Source organism: Leuresthes tenuis, unplaced genomic scaffold (assembly GCF_036924035.1).
Source record: "Leuresthes tenuis unplaced genomic scaffold, fLeuTen1.0.hap1 SCAF_5, whole genome shotgun sequence".
NCBI lineage: Eukaryota > Metazoa > Chordata > Actinopteri > Atheriniformes > Atherinopsidae > Leuresthes > Leuresthes tenuis.
The window spans coordinates 6,159,263-6,181,965 of NW_027325359.1; the positions used below are offsets into that span (position 1 = coordinate 6,159,263).

Genomic DNA, 22,703 nt, shown 5'->3' on the forward strand with positions numbered 1-22,703 from the left:
TGATTAAACTGGAGAACAGTTAAATTTTTGTTCCATCCGGTGATCCACCCATAACCAAATGGATTGCAGAGCAATTGGCATGGCTGGTGGATGCACTACAATCATGTCCTCTATTTGTCCATGCATGCATGCGTTATAAGAGGGAAAACTGACAAAAATGTCTTTAAAAATGTTCTGGTCTTCCAAGTAATGGCTAAACAAAGTGCTGCTTTATCGTTTTAAACTAATCCACACAGAAAAAGGCTGATATTGGTGTTGCCTATGTGAACATACTCATTGTGTAATACATATGAAATTGTTATAAAATGAGGCTGTAGCCCATCTCAGTTTTATGGAGATGAATACATGTATGACAGCATCAGGCATCTGGTTATGGCAGGATGAGACTATATGGAGATCATCAAAGATTAAACCACTGAGATGATGAGATCAATTACTTTTATTTGAATGATTTATTATTCATTTATTTATATTTATTTGAATTTTCCAGTGGCTCCAGACAGATTAATCTTACTCGTGTCATCTCATTTACAGCTTTTTTAAAACTCTATCTTTCACAGAGGAAGGATTTTGTCTGTCTCAGCTGGCATACTGAGCTTCACAAAAAGCACACTGTACATTTGTCTATAAATGATCTCTAAGATCATATATTCAACCAATAGCACACAAAATAAATTCCTAATTACATCTCTGTATTGTGTTTTACACAAAACCTAAGTTGCGGCTTTGTTGTGTGCAGCTTCAAGATTTACGTTTGTGATACACTGACATGAGTTAAACTGAGACAGGAAACAAACAGTGCAGCATTAATGCAAGAGGCTCTCAGTGTCTTTAAATGTACATGAATGACTGAATATACTGTCGTGTTTAAGCAAGTCTGATAAAACAGAGAAGTTGCCGGTATCATGCATCACATGCATCACATCATCGAGTGACCTCTGGTAGGAGACGCCTCAGTTACATCTACCCAATGTACATATTGTGTTCATCTTTGAAAGTTATAGTCACATAAATAAATAAGTACAATGGGTCCATGGAAAAGAATTTGGTTTCATGATATATTTGTACAACCAAACATTTGATTATCTGTAAAGAAAATGCTTATCAACAAAGGTGACATATAAACTGGAGTGGTCTCTGTCATCTCTAACGAATTCTTTTCCCTGCTTTATTTTTTCATTTTGAGTATGTTTTGTGATGAAAGTTGAATTTAACAAAGGAATGTCAAACGTTGGAGCCATGATACATTCATGAGGAGCTTTGTCAGGTACAGGTACCGACAATGTAGGGTCAAAGCACCGTTCAAATGTAATGAAAAAGTAATGTTTTGGAGTCACTGACAATCAACTTTTCGAAAATCATCCAACACATGAAGCTAATATTTGTTCTCTTACTTTATAACCAACTTTATCTGTGCAAATTCAAGGCCAAATGTGCCTCAATCCTGCAGAAATAGGCCTGTGTTTCCATTGGGAACAAACAATTTGATGAAGTATCCAAAATGGAATCACAGGGTCTGCAAGTAACTTGTGACTGTTGGCATCTTAGGACGAATGTCAACAATCAGAGAGAGACTGAATAAATTTTACCTGCATGGGAGAAGACTGTTACTTCAATAAACAGTGTGCCAACAGGCAAAGATCAGAGGTTGGAATAACATCACTGCACACATATTAAAGCAGGATTTACTGGTTTCTGCTGCCAAGGGTGCATTTACACAAAGGAATATCACCTCTGTTGCATTTTGTAAGATTAAATTATACAAAAAGCTAATTTTCCACATGGTGTCATTTGTGCACATCCAGTGGTTTCCCGAGACATTGACTAAATGTTCGCTTGTCTAAATATATCAAACAAGCCAGTGATATCCATGGGATTCAGTGCAAATACGTGGTTTGACATTTAGTTGAAGTCACATCTTACCTCGGTGTCAGAGCTTTATGACATGATAACAAGAACATTAACATGTTGACTAATTATATGTCTCACGACATGAGGATCATCACAAGTCATGTGAGTTTAGCACTGACCCAAGGAAGACTCAGTGCATGGGCACATTTACATCCAGTGATGCAGACATGAAAACAGAGACTGAGCTTTGATTTTTCCTTTGACCTCACATGATTCCCACACAAGTTCCACAGATAAGTCCTTTGTTGGAAGCCTTCAATGCGGCTCATAAAACTGACCTCCACAAGTGGCAGAAGAGAAAGACGACTCATATAAGATGTTTTCACATCAAGCAGACGTCATTATTTAGTCTTCTGTTTGAGAAGCCACATAATCCAAGGAGGCAGGGTGAGTGGAGCAGCTGCTGTAAGTAAGTGTTTTCAGACGTGGGCCTTTACACGAGATTGAGACTGAAATACTTTTGTTCCCTCCTAATTGGGATTAGACATTAACATTACTTGGTACTTAACAATCATGGTTAGGGCTTTTAACAATGCAATCGCACTGCAGTGGATGCCATTTTTACCATTAACGGGCAGATGCTGTCACGACCACAAAAGATTGTGTATTCTTTAAACATAGTGCTGTGTCAGCCTGCATGAAAATAACCCAACATGGGCACGTTTTGAGGAGGAGAACAGTCTCTAGAGATCACGCGGACTAAATTAATTATTACAGAGACCAAACACGAGAATGCAGATTTGTTTTGTGGAAGTTTGAAAAATGTGAACGCATCCTTTAAAATTTCACCCGTGTCTATTTAAGATTTCCAATTACATTTAGTGGCACGGTATTATTGCAATCTAGAGTCAGAAATTTTCCAGAAATGGCATTAAAAAGAATGGTGCTGGCTGCGTTTAAACTCTCAGATTGATTGAAATAAGTCAGGTGAGTGGATGAACCTCAGAGCACTACAACCTGAGACACCTGCTGCTCTTTAAGAGGAGTTGTGTAATAACTAAAATTTGGATTTGCATTATTTAATTTTGATCACTTTCACATTATCTTATCACGGTCATGTTACTAATTTGATGTTCAGTCTTTCTGTGTGATGAAAACAATCAGCATACTTGTATATGCTTGTTCTCAGTGTTAGATAATAAGATGTTTTTCACATAAGCTCAGATTACATTTGGAAAAAATTTACAAAGTTGATTATGTTTACATGATTATAGCAAAACCAGATATGAGTCAACAGTCTGTTTTGACACTCGCTCACTGTCCTGCTACATTACAACACTGGAAATGGTTATGAAGGTGATAGTAAAAACGATGATCCTTTTCTCCAGACCATATATGAAGATCCAGTGTTCAGACTAGCACACAGACCCTTAATGCCAGGTATAGTTTTCTTTATTTGAGTGTTTTAGCTTTTCAATTATTCATAAGGTGGATGCAATATTTATCTTCCTATTATATCTTGCTATATTTGGTTTGATTTAATCAAATATTTCTTGATTACTTTTTTTCATCACATCTGCAAAATATTGGACCAACAACTCGAGCAAAAGAAAAGATACAGTACCCCTGTAGATGATTTTACTAGCATGTCTCTGTCATGTCTTTGGATCATTTCAAAGTAGGCTGGCTCAGTATGTTAATTTCTATGGAAGCCAAGAGTGGCCTTGTCTGCAATTATCATTTTGATGCGGTTATATTCAGATCGTGAGTTGACTACTATGTTATCTCAACATAACAAAGTCCACTTTCATGTGATAACAAGTCAAGGTAGTTTGTCTTGTTTTCTCAAGAAATTTAGAAACACATAGTCAACACCTAATTTCTCGTTCATGATCATGATAGTTCAGCAGGATCTGTAACAGTAGGTCAGGACATGACATCTGTGGGCAGATATAAAAGTTTACCAACTCCACTTTTCTTCAGCTTGTAGCTGCCCTTCAGACAATCTCACTGTATGCGATAAAGGGGAAGACTGACTTCTGTAGGATATACTCACTCCTACGGTCAACTTAGAATAACCAGTCAACCACACATGTATGTTTTTGGACTGTGGGACAAAGCCAGAGTACCTGGAGAGGACCACATATGCATGGGGTGCACATGCCAACTCCACCCAGAAAGGCTGCAGGTGGTATTCAGAGCAGGGACCCTCGTGCTGTGAGGGGGACAGTACTAACCACCACACTGCCCTACAAATGAAAAGAGCAGCAATGAAGACGTACACAAAACAAACAGCATCCCACATGTACAATCCTCACAGTTCAATCTGTACACACAAACAGCCAATTAATTTTATGTAAAGATAACTTAACCACGGTTAATGCTGAATATGAAACATTTTTTGTTTTATAGCTTTTTCCATATTTCAGTGTAGTTTCCATATTTTTTTTCTATTTTAATCTAATGGTGAGGAATGCACAAAATAACAATATAAACTTTTGGAAGTTAATAAGCTCTTCCCTGAATCTGCTAGTTTTCTTGCAGGACTACTTGTACTGGACAACAACACTAGGTGTTCCTCAACAAATGATCAAGCTGATCTTTCAGCTGTCTTAAAGTCTGAAGTGAACAAGATACATTACAAATTAGACAATAATCAAAACTAATGTTTGTGATGGGCACGGGAACTTATTCAGGAACTATTCTTGTTTTGATTCATGTCATTCACGTGACTTCACTTGTACCTGATGTGCTTATTGCGGGCTCTCAATAAGTCAATCTTAACATAGATATATGTCTGATAGATCAGCACACATTTGCTTTTTTTTAATCTCTAAGCATTTTAGACCAGCCTTTCAAAAACAAGGTAGACGTGTCTTCATATAGATGTACAGAACGACAATTATATATATATATATAATTGTCGCCTTGCTTCTTTGCAGAATGACTGCAGCTGTTTCAGTGGGGTTCATAGACTGCATGCTGATAAGCGTGGCTGCTTTCTTGGAGTGTATTTCTATGGCCGAGCCCCTCCTCTGATCGGTCTGGTCGCTGGAGGTTGATGTCACTGGCAGAGAGTCTTCAGGACAGGACACAACTAGGTAGAGCTGGTCAGGGAGACACTTCGCAGGGAGAGTAGGCGATGTTCCAGCGAGGATCTTGTTTATGGACATTGTGGGAAGGCTGCTGATACGGTCCAGTGGGCTTGGAGGTGTTTTCAAGCTGAAAGGTTGAAGTAGCCTCATAGCCGCAGTATTTTTAGATCACTTCTTAGAGGGATAGAAAAATGTCGTCTCCAAGTCCGGGCAAGAGGCGAATGGATACCGACGTCGTGAAACTGTATCCTTTCCAGCACATAAACAAGCCGAAACAATCAGATGAAGTCACCACGTCTTTTGATGGCAACATTTTATGTTATAATTTACTTCCAGTGTCTGTTGTATATTATGTGTAACTGTGTAATACTGGATACTTTGATGTAAATGGCCAGTCTAACGTCTAACGTTAGTCTGCGGGCTGGGGGACGTTAGCCAGTTAGCACAACGGCGAACAAGCTCTAAATGTATCGTTATTCGTCTGAAATAACTTAGCATTAGCTTGCTAATATGCTAGCAGTGGTTTATCTGTTTGTATCAACAGCAAATTAGCAACGGAAGCGGTCGAAATGCAACGCTGGCTGTTAACTCTGTTAGCTTTGTACATTGTTAGCCTTAGCCTGAAAACGAAGTCAACCTGTTAGCCAACAATATCAGATTCCACCGGACTGACAACACATTGTGAAGTATAAGTGGATATTTTTTTACATTTTGGACGCACTTTTTCAGGAAAAATACGCATATTAATCAGTAATTTGGCAACGTTAACACTAAGGGAGCTAGCTGTGTAGCATGCTATCATCAAGAGAGAACAATTAAGGTCGATGACGAGACGATCTTTGATAGAAACGACAGGTAAATGCAGTGCTTTCTTTGACGTTTAGGAACAGATCATCGATAACTTCACCATTTCTCTTTTATGAAGAAAACAAAACATAAACATCCTGGCAAATTGAAAATAAACAATTCTGAAATTTTGATGATTAAGTCACGGTTGTCGTGTGTACCTCGAATAATGTAATTTTAAAAAGCCTAATGCAACAATACTATTTTTTGCTCGGTTTAAAGACACGGCGAATGAGCATCACATTGTCCTTTTCATTATTACTTTTTTTTAATAACACAATTATTCTCTCATTATATCGTAATCTCTTGACAGCTGACCAGAGCGACTCTTTCTTACATTATGTGAAGTTATTAGCAGTTAATGTTGCTAACGACTGAAGTTTTTGCATGAAAGGTTTTCTGACAGCGTGAGCTGAATTGTTTTGTTTTTGTCCTGCAGCTACATGCTGCTTTCTGATTGGTCAGCTTGTTACCATCCGGAACATGGTAGAGGGCGGGCCTTCACACACAGCTGATCGAGGAACAACAAGCGTGCTGTAGGGGCACATGCAGGGATGGGGGCTGGGAGCATCCGTCCATGGCAGGGACAGGACTGGGTGCTGACGCTGAGTGGGTGAACAGCTTGTTTTCACCCAGGCAGACTAGTGTGAAACTATTGTTGCCTAAACACTCGACTAAAAATCTATTGGTTACTGATTTTTAAGTACTGATTCAAAAGAAAAGATGTAAAACAACACCAGAGAAGTTTGTATACCGTTAAACTACGTCCTTCGAGTGTCCTGACTTTTGTTATGCACATTTCCAGGCCTGAAACTGTCCTAAGGCCTCTGGGGGTGGGGCCTAGATCCCACATTTCACAGCTTTGGTTTGGTTTCCAGCCCAGCTCCACACTTTTGTAGGCTTTTGATTGTGTCTTTGTGGTCTCGCATAACAAAAAGTTGATGTGTAGGAGATATGTTTTATGGCAGCTGTGTTTCATCCTGTGATTGTAGTGGGAGCCAAAGAGCAAATAAGTATAACTTTAAGTTGTTTGAGTTAGATCTTTAGTTAAATCTTTTTTGACTTTGAATTCAAAACATTAATATTTTTTGGGTCTGCTGACATGTTTGTGGTGATTATTCCTTTATAAACTTGTATAATATTCCTGTTTATTCCCTGAATTTCAGAGAGTTGATGTCCAAGTTGCAACCAGATATTGAAATAGATTTCAAATGGCCCTGGCAAGTCTGTACTGGTCTGCAGTCTAGCGAGTGTATAAAGGCGGGGGCAACATTAGGGTTAGTCATGTGGGCGGGTTCAGTACCATTGTTACCATTGTTGCATGTATGAATCAACAAAAACAGGGAAATATTTCTACATGTAAAGAACTCCATGTGAAAGAAAACAATCCATTTACAGACCTTATAAGAGTGGGCCTATGATTTACATATTTGGACTGACACCCAAAAGTGCAGTATGGGTGGTTAACTGGTTCAGTTTAATCACAGAACAGATTGAAGAAGTGTTCACATCACTAAAAGGAAACGAGGGAATTTATTTTCTGATAGCAGAGTAAACTCTGGATAAGAAATCTTCAGATTATGAGGTATGAGTCACTGAGAGAAAACCTTTTTGCATCCATTCATTGGTTGTTGTAGGTCTTGTTTCACCAGTTCTCAACCAAAGCTTGAGGATGCCATTCATATTTTCTTTGTTCATGTTTTTGCTTAAATCAAATATCCGAGATTAAACATCCTCACGTCACAGTTGGTGCACGCAGCTGTGTTTCCTGCTCACAGATATTTTAGCTTGCACAGTCACTGTCCAGTACTTTTAATCTTTGACCCTCTCCTATGGTCTAATTGTTAAAAAGGGCAAAAATGTTTGGAGTCGTTTCAGTATTGGAGGTGAACAATATAACCAGCACCTGTAAAACTGCTGAATTAGGCAAGATATCCCACAGAAAAGCATGTGTCTAACGTTAATTAGAAGTTAATTAGAAGCGTTGCTCCTGGAGAGGTGGTCCGGTAATGAAAATGTGAGTGAGAGAAGAGAATTGTTCAAGAAGGCCGACCTGTTCGGTCCTTTGGTTAAGAGCTACAAAGAATATGTGTAGAACTTTTGCAGGAATGATCTTTCATGTTTGTCTAGGACGTCCATCAAAGCACGCTACATCCTGATGATTATGGTTCGTTTATAGAAATCCAACAACGTCCAACTTCATCCCTGAATGTCAAGGTTCTGCTTCCATACCCTCAGAGACGGGTCTGGCATTGTGAAACTGAGCTTATGGTCATGTTTAATGAGAGAGGGGCTTATTTTAAAGTTGAAGTGTACAAAAATGGAGATGGAATGAATCAGCAACAAACTCAACTATTTCAGTGCTGATAGTTAAAAGTGTTCTGTATCTTTTGTCTCTCCTGTGTGGTTACATTAGTCTGAGAGCTTTTCTAGCATTTCTATGGATAACCCTTGGGGGAAGAGCTCAAGTGAACACGTATAACAGGTTTTATTTATAGGGCCCTAAGCCTGACATCACATTCAGAGTCTTCTTGGTCAGTGGTTTGCAGCCATCTTCTGTTGAATGACTGAGCTTTATAGACCTTCTTCTCTGGTGGATGTTTTCTGTTTTCTGGCCTCTTGACAGTTCTGTAATAAAGCCACCCTGTGTCATGTGTGTTTTAACAGACTTGATCATCATCTGAATTTTACCTCGATGAGATTGTTGGAAAAGAGATGACGGAAGGATTAATGACCGGATGATGAAACAGGGTGCAACACTCACTCTTTTCTCTTTTTTTTTTTTTACCTTGTCCATCTGTTACATGTCAAACTCGCACAGAGTTTAAATTCCACCTCTCTGCTCTGCTGTCGACAGCTGATTGAACGTCTCGTGTCTCTCGCTGTCACCACATCCTGTGACTTTTTTACCCACCACAGCCCTGTCCTGATGTCTTGATGTTAAACGGGTCATGGTTGTGTCTCTTGTACGCTCTGATATACCGTGTTGAAGGAAACTTTGTTTTTCAGTCTGTCCAGTCACGCTGTGTGGACGTCTTGTGGTTGAGGAGACTTGTTTGTGTGTTTTTTGAGTTTTCTGACGACGTCACCTCGTTATTGATCTCATTTCCACGACTGATGTTATTGATCCCACGTTCGACCTCTGTCCCAGAAGTTCACTGAGAGAAAAAGAGGCCGTTTGTTCAAAGTAGATCTGATTCAGGTATTTCACCCTTTTCGAACACACCTTTTCCTTAATCAGGGGTCAGCATCGAGAGCAAGCACGAGGTCACCATCCTCAGTGGACTCAATGAGTTTGTGGTCAAGTTCCACGGACCGCCTGGAAGTAAGAGCTTTTAAGATTTAACGTTCATCATCTCCAGTGTTTTTTAAATTTTGTTTTCGACGCTGCGTCAATGATGGATTTTTTTATTTAAGATTCATTGAACATACTGGACGGCGTTCCCTTGATATGTGTTAGTCTAAAAGTGTGCTTGGTTTGAGTTTGACCTCTGTCAAAATACATGTTTATTCAAATGAATCCTTGATGATAACACGTTTTATCGTTTTAGCACCGTATGAAGGAGGCGTGTGGAAGGTTCGGGTGGACCTACCAGATAAATATCCCTTCAAATCACCATCAATAGGTATGAATAATTGGACATTTTTCAACATCCAACAGCACATTTGTGTAAATGTTGTCCTGTCGAATATGAGTTTTTGGAACAATTGCTTTCTCTTTTTTTTCAGGATTCATGAATAAAATCTTTCATCCCAACATTGATGAAGCGTAAGTAGGACAGCTTTAGACACCAGACTAACATGATAAAAGTCAGCTGAAGTTTTGTCTGGTTTTTACTTAAAACTGGAGCTTTACACCTTTGTCATTCCCTGTGTTGTCTCTCTTTTTTTGTTTTTCAGGTCAGGAACTGTCTGTTTAGATGTCATCAACCAGACATGGACGGCTCTGTACGGTGGGTTGCTATCACAGCTGTAATCGGGCTGCTCTTATAGACTCTCACCGGTCAGCTGCTTGAATTGATTGACAGTAATAGCCAATGAAACACGGACAAAGCGAGCGGCTTACACTGCGCCTCTACAGTGCAGCTTCACGCAGAGCTTGGTTTAATCAGCTTACACTGTGGTGATAAATGCTGCTTGTATTGAGGTCATGGACGAAACGCTGATAGATGAGGAAAACTCCTGGAACTGAGAGGTCATTTAAACAGTATGTGGCAAACAGATGAGACGGATTGTCTCATTTTGCTTTATCAAGTGTTTCAGTAATTGCAGTAAAAGCAGATATCAATTAAATAAATGTCTTATCTTGGACAAAGAACTAAGACGACAACCTTTTTTTTTTTTTTAGACACGTATGTGAGGACGACCTGATAAATATTTGTGTTTTAGATGTGTTGCGTGACACTGAAGTCATGAAACCTCCACGCAAATCACGTTAAACTGTGACACATGCCTAAATGAAAATTTGAACAAACTGGAGAATACAGACAGTAACCCGGCCTTGTGATTGTAAGCTCATAAACGTTTCAGTCAGCTGAAACTACAGCGTTAACGTTGAAGCATTTCACCGTTTAATTTAGTGGACTCTGATCCCAAAGAAAAAAACACTGATAGTTTAACGTTGTGTCTGGATGTTGTTTTGGTCTCTGAGACCAGAAGAGGGAACATTGTGGAAATGCATTCAATCTAAAACAGTGGCTCAGTCTTCTGAGTGCATTTTTAAAACTCACCGACTGTAAACAAACGTGTTAAAACTCCTCTGGGAGCTTCTCAATTATGACAAAATTACAGTTTACAGCCTGGTGGTTTTCACAAAATATACAAAAAGCTTTCATACAAATAAATTCGAGTTGTAAGTGATATGTCTTTGGTTTTTACATAACCCCATTTCCACATGTTCGGGATGCTCAGCTATGTAAATAACAACAGAATACATCGATTTGGAGGTTATTTAAACACTATATTGAGCTGAAAATGGTACAAACACAACGTATCAAATGTTTAAAGTGTTCAGGGCCTCCTTTGCTGTGTTTTATGTTTTCATAATGTCCCAAATGTTTTCATTGGCTGACAGATCTGGCCTGCCGGCAGGTCAGTTTAGCACCTGGTCGCTCCACTTCCATGCCGGTCGTTTTGTTGAAATAAGAAAGGCCTTCCCTGACAGATGTTGTCTGGATGGCAGCAGGTGTAGCTCTGAATACATTCATCCTTCAGCTCCACTCATGTGCCTGTTAGCCATGAACGTTCCCTCTATACCTGTACTCTGACAACAAATCAGGTGATCCCTCTGCTTTTTAGCTTGAGGATTCCAACAAGACTTACACATTTCTGGGGTAGAATTTCTAACTTTATCTTTGCAGTTGCAGCGATGAACTGTGTTCACTCACTAAGGGTTTCAAAATAGTTCCAGAGTTCACCACAGATCTGTATTTGTTTTACATGCAGCAATGCCAGACGGCCCGAAAATAACAGCCATTCAGTATTGATTTGTGCCTCGTTCCTGACAAACGGATTAAGAGAAGACTTTTCTAACACCATTATATAAGCGGGGGATCTGATCTGATCATTATCGGCTCCCCATCTGAAGGGAAGATTGTCATTTTTTATTTTTAAATGGAGAGGAGAGCGGCACTATCTCAAACAAAGCCTGTTACAAGGCTCAGAAACTGAGTTGCACCAAGTAAGTTATTTATTTTGAGCTTCTGGGGCTTCATATCCAGATCAAATCTCACGCACGCAAGTAGATGATATGAAGAAAAAACACTGCACTCACCTGATCAGGTCGACATCACAAGCAGCCGGTGCAGATCATTGATGTGCACATAAAGAAAACACCAGCAGCGTGTTCAGTGTCATTACAGAACAATTACAGCTTGTAATGATGTGCTTCTTTCAAGGCTTTATTTATTTATTTGTTTGTGTGCTGGACCACTTGTGCTGGTAACTAATGGTTACCATGTGGTCTGCGCTGGGAGATCCTTCCCCACACAACGAAAAAACTAAACAGGACGAAAGAGGAGCTTTGATTTAGTGCCTCAATATAATTAGTCAACTTGGTGTGCTGTTATCATTTCACTCCTATTCTAATTTATATTAGATCCAGCTGTTATAGCTGTTGTGTAGCTTGACGTGAACATACATCAACAACAGCACGTTTCATTACAAGAGAGACCTCTGGTGGGCGATGTTGCAGCTGCAGATGTTCAGAGTCCTCTGCCTCTTTGCTTTTCTGTTCTGACTACTCTTTGTCCCCTCGTCCGCCAGACCTCACCAACATCTTTGAGTCGTTCCTCCCGCAGCTGCTCGCCTACCCCAACCCTATCGATCCTCTTAATGGGGACGCTGCAGCCATGTACCTGCACCGGCCGGAGGACTACAAACACAAGATCAAAGGTAGCGCGTCAGCGTCTTGCACTGAAATGTGTCTGTGAATATACAAGCAGCTGCTGTAGGCCTTTTCATGAAGCCCTGTGTGTCTCTGAATAGATTCATTGTCTCTCTGTTTATCACAAGAAGAGTTGTGACTTTCATCATCTTTTAGCAGACGGATTTGTAGCACACAGACGTCATCGCCATCACATCACTGGAGTTATAGAACAGTACTTTACCAGTGTCTGATGGCGGTGTGGACACCTGGACTCAGTAATCCAACCTTCTCCTTCCTTGTGTGTCTCTTTCAGAGTACATCCAGAAGTACGCCACAGAGGAGGCTCTAAAGGAGCAGGAGGAGGGCGGGGGCGACTCCTCCTCCGAGAGCTCCATGTCAGACTTTTCGGAGGACGAGGCTCAGGACATGGAGTTGTAGTGAAGGCGAAGCTGCTTTCACCTCACAACAGACTGTCATTTCCTAAGAGCAAAAACTCAGTACTATATTCATATTTAAACGAGACAGTTTTTTACAGCAACACAAGGATTTTTATTGCTACATGGGGATTTGCATATGAAAAATAAACCCATGTTTAGGAATTCATCATCACATGCCCTCTCCGCCTCACCTTCTTCCCAAGAGCCTGTCTAGATCAGAGAGGAGTGCTTCGTTGTTTTCGGTGATCTTTCGTGGCCTCAGTCGAGGTTTTCACGCTGCTTGGCAGAGGCTGGACTGAACCAGGAGCCGGGACTCGACGCAGGAGGACAGTCATCGGCTCGTTTTACCACAGGCTCGGGTGTTTCCTTTAATCAGTGTTTTTACTGCATCATCAGGCGTCTTTCCCCTCGCTGTTAGGGATGACAATCCCCATTTCTGAACAGTGTCACGTTCGAAAGAGGGATTTTTTTGGGGGGGGGGTGTTTCCACGCTGTCACCATGACGAGCTGCCATCGCAATCATCTCTTTGAAGAACTGAAGACCACGGTGCGCCCGTGTGTTCGGTTCTGACTGCAGACGGCCTCTTCAGCGGGAATGTGCTCGACGCAAACACATGTCGCACATTATCAAACCCCATCAGCCACACAGATGCCACAGCGTGTGTGTGTGTGTGTGTGTGTGTGTGTGTGTGTGTGTGTGTGTGTGTGTGTGTGTGTGTGTGTGTGTGTGTGTGTGTGTGTGTGTGTGTGTGTGTGTGTGTGTGTGTGTGTGTGTGTGTGTGTGTGTGTGTGTGTGTGTGTGTGTGTGTGTGTGTGTGTGTGTGTGTGTGTGTGTGTGTGTGTGTGTGTGTGTGTGTGAATGTCGTCCATTGGTAAAAACCTGTGTTGTGCTCGCCCCTGATGCTCAGCAGAAATCAGGAGAGAGGTACATAATCCCTGTTCCTCTGCTCTTCAGCGCCCACCTCCTCCTCCTCCTCCTCCTCCTCTCCGTTTTAGGAAAGTTTTGCCATTCTCTGAGTATCTTTGTGTATTGTGGCATGACACAGAAGTAAAGTTTGTGCAGGCCTTTGTGGAGCTGTGTCGCTGTTGGCATGATGAGGACGCCTCTGTGTGTCAGGCTGGGTTTGGTGGGGATTGTTGTTGAACTTCTTAACTTTGCCTATTGCTTGTGTTGAACTATAATAGGTGTCTGACTTGTGTAGGGTTAGATAGTTTGTTTGCGGGTGGTGAATCCTATCATAATGTATGGTTTAATACTTATATAATACACAAGTTTGAAAAAAAGATGAGGGGAGTTACTCATCTTTGTCTGTGGGACAAAGTGACTCTTTCATCAAATCCTCCAAAGACATGTTGCACCCCTGCTCCTCTGCACCTCCTTAAGTGAACGTATCCATCAGAAACGACTACCTTCGTCCGAACGAAGCGCTCTTTCTTTCAGCCATTCAGCAGGGTCGCGTTTACTTTTTCATGCTTTTGATTGTTTGTTTTCCAAAATGGTGGGACCAAAATGGGACCGATATGTTGGTGTCATGTATCCCAGGCAGAGAGAACTTTCCTCACACTCTCCTTGATTTGTGGGCAGAGTTTACATCGAGGTTAAGGAGGTAAATCAATAATGTTTCCTAAAAGGGTCAAACTCCGAGGAGGCTGTTGCAGCGACGGTTCAGGCGCAGGTTTCTTGTTCTTCACAGGATGTCCTGGTTTGCGCCTGACAAGGTTTACGTGTCTGTAGGCGACATAGCGGTCGAGGTGGGGGCAGACCTGTGACAGTTTACTGTTAAATCTCACGAGGGGACACTGGTCTGCGTTTTAGTGCAGGCAGGAAGCCAGAAATATGTTTGCAACGTGGACCCGTTGCAGATCATTGTGTTTATTTCTATAAGAAACAACAAAAATAAAACTAGAACCTTCTCACCATCGAAAGGTCCATTTCTTCTTTCTCGTTTAAAGAGGAACCCAAAAACTGAATGAATCATCCCTTCATCGAAAGCGTCGGGCTGTATTTCACGGTGATCTGCAAGAACGCCTTCACTCTCATGCAGACTTTGTGACGATTGATAAAACCAGCATGTCATATTTTTTTGGCATGTTATGAAAACATGTACGTGAACAGCCTCAGCAAAACGGCCCTAATTAGCCTTTGTACCAAATACACTCTGCTGGTGTCAGTCTGAGGACAACATGATGTCACAGTGAGTTTTCACACGCTTAAAAAAAAAACAAAGCTTGTTTGTCACCATCTGGATTCATCTTTGTGTATTTTTATTAACGCGACACATATATTTGATGCCTGTTATTTGTTTGAATGTTTTTATTTTTATGTTTTAAGCCCTTTGTGCAGGATACAGATCAAGATGACCCTGATATTTTTTTTTGTTTGTTTTTTTTAAAGGCAAAAAAATCAATAAATGTGCTTCCCTTGTAACTTGAAGAAAGAAATAAACAACAACAAAAAACTTTCGTGAGTATTCTGTTTTTGGTTATGACACCGCGGTAAGAAGCAGGTTTTCACATTTAAGCTCAAGAAAATGATTAGTTTAATGGTAAATGGACCTTTGAGTCTTTATAACAACTTTGAAAATGTTCGCTTCAGTCTCTGTTGCTGAGAGAAATCTGGTGGGAGAGATGATAACTTCTGTCCACCAGATGGCAGTACATAGAGCTCTGTCTTCATAGGCCCATTATACATGCACCTTGAAGGTTAATTGTACTACTGTTTGATTTAAAAAAAAAAAAACGACTATTGATTGCATCCCTAAAAGGTTTCTCATCATCTACAAATAATAATTCACGTGGCTTTCTTGTCTTTTTGCTGTTTAAGCAGCCAAAGTGTCCTTTCAATAGAAAAACCGTGGCCTACCTTGCTGAGAGTAAGGGTTAATTAAAGCCTGAAAATCTTAGGGGTTACTAATCAAATGAATGATGGCTGGATTTATAAGCTGCTTCAGTTTCATAGATCTGATAATCACAAACACAGCTGACAGAGTGAGGTCAGATCTGACAATAAGACGGAGCCATTGTTATTAGTTAGCCCTTCTCCTATGAAAATATCTGTCACGCAGAAAAAAATAGAACTAACTAAAAGTGTGAGCAAATGGGGGAGCGCATTTAAAAACAAAATATGTTTCAATCTGAATGAAAGTGTTCATTCATTGCTCGAATGGTCTAAACTCAGTTTCAAAGAAAACTGGAAGATCATTTCCTTTTTATCAAGGCCAGTCTTGGCTCACAGGTGATGATTTTGATTAGAAAATTACAGGATTAATGTATGCTGCCATGACGCTCTGACAGACTCGGACCAAGACTATAATGATCTAATAAAATATTCATCGCTGTGTGGCCACGCTGCCTCTCACTGCGCATATTCTGGTGTCCACTTGCAGCATCGGTTTAATTTGTCTGGATGGCTTCTCTCAGCAACGCTTATTTAGTTTTTTTAGCCATAGTAATAATTTGCTTCAATCATTCTCTATTGACTAGATAAATACTTTAAAACAACAGTTGATAAACCTTTTTTCAAGCTCAGTTCTATTAGTTTCAGATCTGCTTCCAATCAAACCTAAATAAGAGAAAATTGATTTACAATAATTGTTTTAACTCTGATCATCTCTGTCATTTGGAGGTTATGAGAGGTTTAGTGTGTGATCGAACATTATATTATGAGAAAAGATCAAATACAAGTGAAGTTATTCCAGAGTAACTCGAGCAGCAGCAGGAGAAGCGGATGGGTATGAGACTCTGCTGGCCGGCTGCGCCTCCTTCATAATGTATAGGGAGGACAAAGGGAGCACGGGTGGATTTCAGCCTTGACTCCGAAAGAGTCGTAACCCTAACCTGTCCTATCTGACTCCGATGGATTCACATCAGCTGAAAGGATGATGCATCTTTTTCCACCTGCAATCTGTCTAATAATCACCGACAGCAGGTAAATGAGCTCCGCGGAGACCTTTGGATGTTGGTATAAAACGAAGAGCACAGGAGGCCTGCGCGCGGAGAAACTTTTAGACCTGCACAGGGATGAGAGTGGAGCTTCAGGACTGCGGGGTGCCGCAGCCGGTGGATGGTGCTGGTAAGTCTAATATGGTATGTAACCAGAAGCGTGAGGAATTTGAATGGGAATTGCTTTGGAAAATAAAGCTTTCACTGAGAATTTACTTGTTTCTCCAAGCTAAATTAAGTAACTTTAGTCAGTTTATGTATGTGAGTTAATCAGTTGTCTTTGTATATCCATAACGCCGAATTTGTTTGGGATAGCATTAAATGACCAATCCGGTGATCCTTGTCGTCTCCACTGTAGTGTGAGTTCTGTGCGCAAAAGGCGCACCGGAAATGTGGAGCAGGCCTGCGTATGGAGGCGGCAGAAGGAGAGGAAGGAGGGCGGCGTGGATTACTATACTGCCAGTGGGTTAAGATGCTTACCAACTAATTACCTATCCACTAGAAAATCCCCTGCTAAACAGACCAAACAAGCAGGGAGCCGCGAGAGATAGATAACTGGAGGTATGGAGAGGAAACCGCTTCACTGTGGATTGAAGAAAAACTCAGGCAGGTTCCTCAGCTTTTATCTGATTTAAAGAATCTGAATATATATTCTACAGCTGGAGGCTTTTGAATGTTTTGCTCTGTCAAGGAGGTTCATTTTATCTTTCTCTGTAAAGACTTGATGTGCGTGTGAAGATAATGGATTATCTTTCAAAGGTAGGAAACTCCCACCTATGAAATACATTTGAAATATCCTGCTTAACTTAAATAAACACAAAGAGAACGAACAGATTAATCAAGAAACATACAGTTATGTTCTTTAGTTGTGCTGCTTGTCATCACACAGAAAACCTCTTTGAAACGTATTAGTTAAGCATTTAAATTTATTTTTTAATTGAATAAATACAAGTCTACAAAAATGACATGATTGCTAAAGTGCTCACAGGCACAGTGGATTTAAGCTTTACTGCTGATGGATCAGAATATACTTTTGTTCTCTTAATCACAGGTTCCAGCCTACATCAGATATATTTGAAATGTGTGGCCCAGTAATGATCATATAAATTTCCATTATCAGTAATAAGAGCAGCCGAGATATTAGGAGAGACTACAAAACATCCAGCATCAACAGAGAACCTTCAGGAGTTTTTGATTGATGCTCTCCAACTCACACACACACAAGCTTTTTACTCTATTGATCCCTCCCGGAAACGGAAAGATGAGCCCTGCTTTGGGATCCATTTGGAGCATCTAAAAAATCACTTAGCGCATCATTCCCTACAGCCAGAATCAATCTGAGCTGCAAACCTGCTCCTTCACGGCATTCATGGTAGCTTTCAGAATATTCTAAATTCCCAATAACAGCTCAGCAGTGACGTTTGGAGTTGTGTCGAGAAGCCAATTCCTGGTGAAGATTTACTTAAAGAAAATGCGTGAACTGGGATAAGACGCAGAGCTACAGGCCTTTCCAGCCCCTCAGCAGATGGCAAAGGTGGATTTACTCCCCATCCTGTGAGGTAGAGATGAGGGAAGGACACCATCACTTCCTCTCAGGATAAAACTGCAAAGACTTCTGGCATTAAGACAAAAGAATTCCCAAATTTAAAAGAGGTCAACGGAGATTTGCCGTCTTCTCTAGTTCAGTTAGAATTCAAATGCTGGGAAAACAATGTTCAGGTTTTGCTCTGTTGCTGTAATGTTGGACTGCGCTTACATCTCCTTCTGTTCTGTGTATGGCACTGGTAGAATTCACTGTCACAGCACACTATCAGTGAATTACCAAAGGGCCATAAACAGAGTAGAGACAGAACCACACTGTCTGTGTGATCTGAGGCGTAAAACCAGCTGACGGATCCACTTTCAACTGTTTCTAAAACAAATCTGATCCTCTTTGCACATTTTGGCACTAGCACATTTTTGCTTTGTTCATCATTGTTTGAGCAATCATGTGTAGTGCCAATATGGGACAAGAGTGATACTCAGCCGTGTGTCAAGGAACCGAGACGTGAGCGTTTGCCCACTGCTGTCAACTATAGGAAACAAACAGAACAGAGAGTTGGACGGGGAGGATGAACTATGGACCCCATTGAATGTGCCACTGCTATCAGATGTCAGCAGTTGCCGTGGAGGCACGTGCTCCATCTCTCTGTGTAACCTGAACTTCTCTTGGCACACTGATCTAGTGACATTGACCGATGCACTCTCCCACAGTGTTTGGCAATGGTAGAACTCACTCTGGTGGGCTGGAAGGATCCGGTGGTTCTAGACTTGCCAACAACTGACTGAGAGCTTTTTCCCATCACCTCTAGCACAGGACCCGTCACCAGGAGAGGATCACTTTGTGCTCAGAAATGTGCGTTTGACATGTCCCAATCTTCCTTCTCTTCCTCAGGAGTGGTCAGGGTGTTACAGAAAGTTGTGACTGGGAGGTTTGGAAGGGTGTTGGCACAGGTCTGGGGTTTGTGTGAGTGATTGCAGGCGGAGCAGTGAGGGGTTAAAATTGACCTATTCCCCCCTGAGCGTTCTGCTGTCTCAAAACACGTAAGCGGTCTGGTTTACTATTTCTTCAAGGAATAACCATAGAAGAAGCCAAATGCACAAGTATATCACCAGTCCAGTGGGTGTGCTGCTCAGAAAAAGAGTCCTCCTGATGTATGAGTAGATGTATTTGTTTGCTGATCATGACTTTGTGTAATCTTGGAGCTCAAACACTGTCAAATGAGACTTTGATTTTTGGTCCACAACACATAAATCCATGTACAGACCATTAAGCACTAAGTTGATCTTCTCCGATCAATATATCAATGGTGCTTATATGTTATGTTGAAAGAGGAACAGCCAAAGGCCAATGTCAGTGTTAGCAGCAGCAGCTAGAAGGGCTCAGCTTAGAGTGCAACCTGATCTTGTTTAGCCAAGAATGGTGGGGATGGAAGAGAAATGATATCAGAGCTGTGCGCAACCTTTAAATCTCACAGACACTTCGGTAAATGGATCTCCTGTTTTTTTTTTCTTAAGGTTCATTAAACCTACAGGGTCATGCAACTATTCAGATCACTGAAGTAAAGTCCTCACTGCTTTCAGTAGGATTTAAGGTGGGGGTAACAGTGTTTAATACAGACTTTGATCATAGTTTATTGTTTTATTCCCATTTACCAAGTGAAAATAGACAAGGATTATATTCCTGACATTATGGAGAGGACTTTTAAGAACGACTTATTACAATATAGTCTAATAGTAAAATTAACATTGAAAAAAATCCAGAGGGGCGTTTTACTTATTTTCACTGACAACAGTGAGGCTGCACTTGCAGATTTTGGGCTCTTGACATTAAAGTGAGCATGTAAACATTTCAGATTTCTGAATGATTCATGGCACAGTTATGATAAATATGTCAAATTTGTCCTTGTATGCTGAATTTCACAATTCCCCTTATTAATTGTGACACTGAGATCACTTGAATATAATGTATATGTAGTTAAAGCATTGTGGTGTATGTAATGGATTTACCAAGTTTTGGTGAACTTTAAGGAGTCGTTATCAGGAGCAGAATCACAGGAAGGACACAGTTTAGAATAAGGTGGAGAAAAAAGGAAGATCATAATATAAAGAGCCTACTATGCTAATTTACAGGTTAATATTTTCATTTTGGGAACTACTTAGAATAGGTCTAGATGCTTTAATCTTAGAACTCAGCATCGAAAGCTGTCAGAACAATCAGCAGCTGATGCATGTTCATCGTGTTTCAGTGCAGACGTAAGAGTCCATTATGGCCGCCTGCAGATGATGTGAGGTTAAGTGGTGCCAGCAGAGAGAAGGAGGAGGGAGGCCGACAAGATGACAGCTGGTACGAGTGATTAGACCCTGTAGTGATGCAGGGAAGGCATCAAAGCTCTTTAGGGAGAATCCCTAACTGGGAGGAGGCACAGACAGGTACACGCACACACAAACCAAATCCTGATACTTCCTGGTTGCTAAAACTGCCCACAAACTAAGCTTACAGGTCCTGAAACATATAGGCTGCACAGACCATCTGTCTTCCTCAGATGCATCACCAACCAATGGATTATCAGCAGCTCTGCACTGTCTCTCTCTCTCATACACACATTTGTTTTTCTGTCTTTGTGGTGATGTACCATTGGCACAATGCATTCCCTAACTCCTTACTCTAACCATACACCTTAGCAGCTGAAAACTTAACCCCAACCCTACCATAATTTACTTCTAACCCTAACAATAAACCAAAGTTTTGATTGGTAAAATTGTTGTTATTTTGTTCCCCACAAAATACGCTGGACCCGACAAGTATAATGGGCTTCTAGATTTTGGATCTTATGAATATAGAAAAACAAGTACACACACGCACACCCTCTCTGGCTATGAGATACTGTTAACACAAGAGAATGAGCGGTGTCATTAGATTAGATTGGGTGTGGAAGTTAATGCATCTCCTCAACAATTTGAAACCCAAATGATGGTTTAATTGCTGTTGTCTGAGCTGTTCCTTTGTACTGTAAATGATTGTGTCTGTTACATTAAAGGTAAATTACTATAATCTGAACACGATTGTGTCTCTCAGTTCTTTTAGGAAATAAATGTTTGCAGAAAATTGAGGAAAAAAACAGTGTTTAGAGCTGAATTGGTCCATTTATTGTCACCGTATGGAACGATAAGAGTTGGCGAATGAGATGTTCGAGGTAGATTAGTAAAATAATTCACTGTCATAATCAGAAAAGAGAAAGAGAAGTATTCCTTCCACTGTCCAAAGACATGAATGTTAGAATAACTGGTAGATCCGCATTGACCGTTGGAGTGAGTATGCATAGCTGTTAGACTCTTTTGTCTCTGTGTGGCCCTGTGATGGACTGGCGACCTGTCCAGACAGCACCCAACCTCTCGCCCAATGGAAGCTGTGATAGGCTCCAGCCCTACCGCAAGCCTGAATTGGATTAAGTGGGTATAGGAAATGGATGGATGCATAGAAAGATGAAGAGGAGAAGCTGTTTTCATTGACGTGAACTCACTTGTTTTTCTCTGCTGCAGCATTAGTGACTCACCTTTAGTCTGCTATGGCTGAGAAACGCAATGCACATTGAATAAGAATCTGCAGTCGGGCCATGCCCTGGTGAACACACACACACACTCACTGAGTCTCTGGATTACAGTAATCCAGAGGGGTATTTTTAGGACTTCATGACCACGGATAGACAATCGTATTCTTGGAGCAGAGTTAATTATGTATTGTCTAACAGGAAACCAAAATAATGCTTCAGTAATTCGGAACATAGGACAGTGTAAGCAAAGTATCAAAGGGATTATATCTATAAAATGTGAAAAAGAACTGTGTTGTTAGCCTACATATCACATAAGATTTGTTGATTTATTCATTTATCTCATGTGGATTTATAAATCCATCTAACTCTCCTGTAGGTTGATTTCTTAATTTGATATTTTATTCATTCCTTTCAGTGAATCTGTGACAGGAAGTCACCGAAGACTCAAATGACACAAAAAAATGTGTCAAACTATTTTTTTTAGAAGTCAAGGACAGTGACATATTAGTCCAAGGTGGAGGAAGCCATGCATTTATAAAAGAACCTCCCTCCCCACACACAAACCATAAAAGGAGAAAAAACAAAAAACAGATTTAGTAAAATGTGTTGCAGATTATGTTGGCATCAGTGACAGTTGCAGAGACAATTATCCTGCTTCAGTCATTTTACTTAAATAATGAAGCTGAAGATGGAGAGAAGGGGTGAAAACCAAACTGACAGATAATCTGATTGTAGGTCCAGAGGAGAACAGGAACATCTTCAATCCTGACGGGATTAATTCTTCCTGCTCTGCCTTGCTTAGTCCAAGCATTCACCAAACAATTTATCTTGTTCTTCTAAAGCTAAATAGGATGTAACCTTTTGTGGTGCATCGTTCCTGTTCAAAGTTGGTAGATCTGCAGCCGAGGATTTTTTCAGCAAAGAATAAACAACATCAGTATCATCCACCCATTGTTATGAAATCACTATTTTTCCTCTAATTTACCATTTTGTGTAGGTGGAAGTCATTTTTCCATGTCTCCCACTGGGCTAGTGATAAAAAGAAGGAGACTTCCTGTATTTTAGAAACTTT

General features: G+C 40.7%; 1 protein-coding gene across 1 annotated transcript; it reads left to right on the forward strand.

The window, feature by feature from the left end:
• Positions 1 to 4,901: 4,901 nt before the first annotated feature.
• On the forward strand, positions 4,902 to 13,343 carry LOC140306957 (ubiquitin-conjugating enzyme E2 H-like). The gene is made up of 7 exons (XM_072385612.1): positions 4,902 to 5,190; positions 9,041 to 9,117; positions 9,344 to 9,418; positions 9,522 to 9,561; positions 9,693 to 9,745; positions 12,057 to 12,185; positions 12,473 to 13,343. Exons 1-7 carry the CDS (start codon positions 5,138 to 5,140, stop codon positions 12,595 to 12,597), a joined length of 552 nt encoding a protein of 183 aa, XP_072241713.1. The 5' UTR covers positions 4,902 to 5,137; the 3' UTR covers positions 12,598 to 13,343.
• Positions 13,344 to 22,703: the final 9,360 nt, after the last annotated feature.

Excerpts from the sequence above, each read along its gene's own strand:
- LOC140306957 (XM_072385612.1), top strand. The coding sequence starts at position 5,138 with ATGTCGTCTCCAAGTCCGGGCAAGAGGCGAATGGATACCGACGTCGTG. Across the intron at positions 9,118-9,343 it reads GTTCCACGGACCGCCTGGAA|CACCGTATGAAGGAGGCGTG; the intron begins GTAAGAGCTTTT and ends TTATCGTTTTAG. Across the intron at positions 9,746-12,056 it reads GACATGGACGGCTCTGTACG|ACCTCACCAACATCTTTGAG; the intron begins GTGGGTTGCTAT and ends CTCGTCCGCCAG.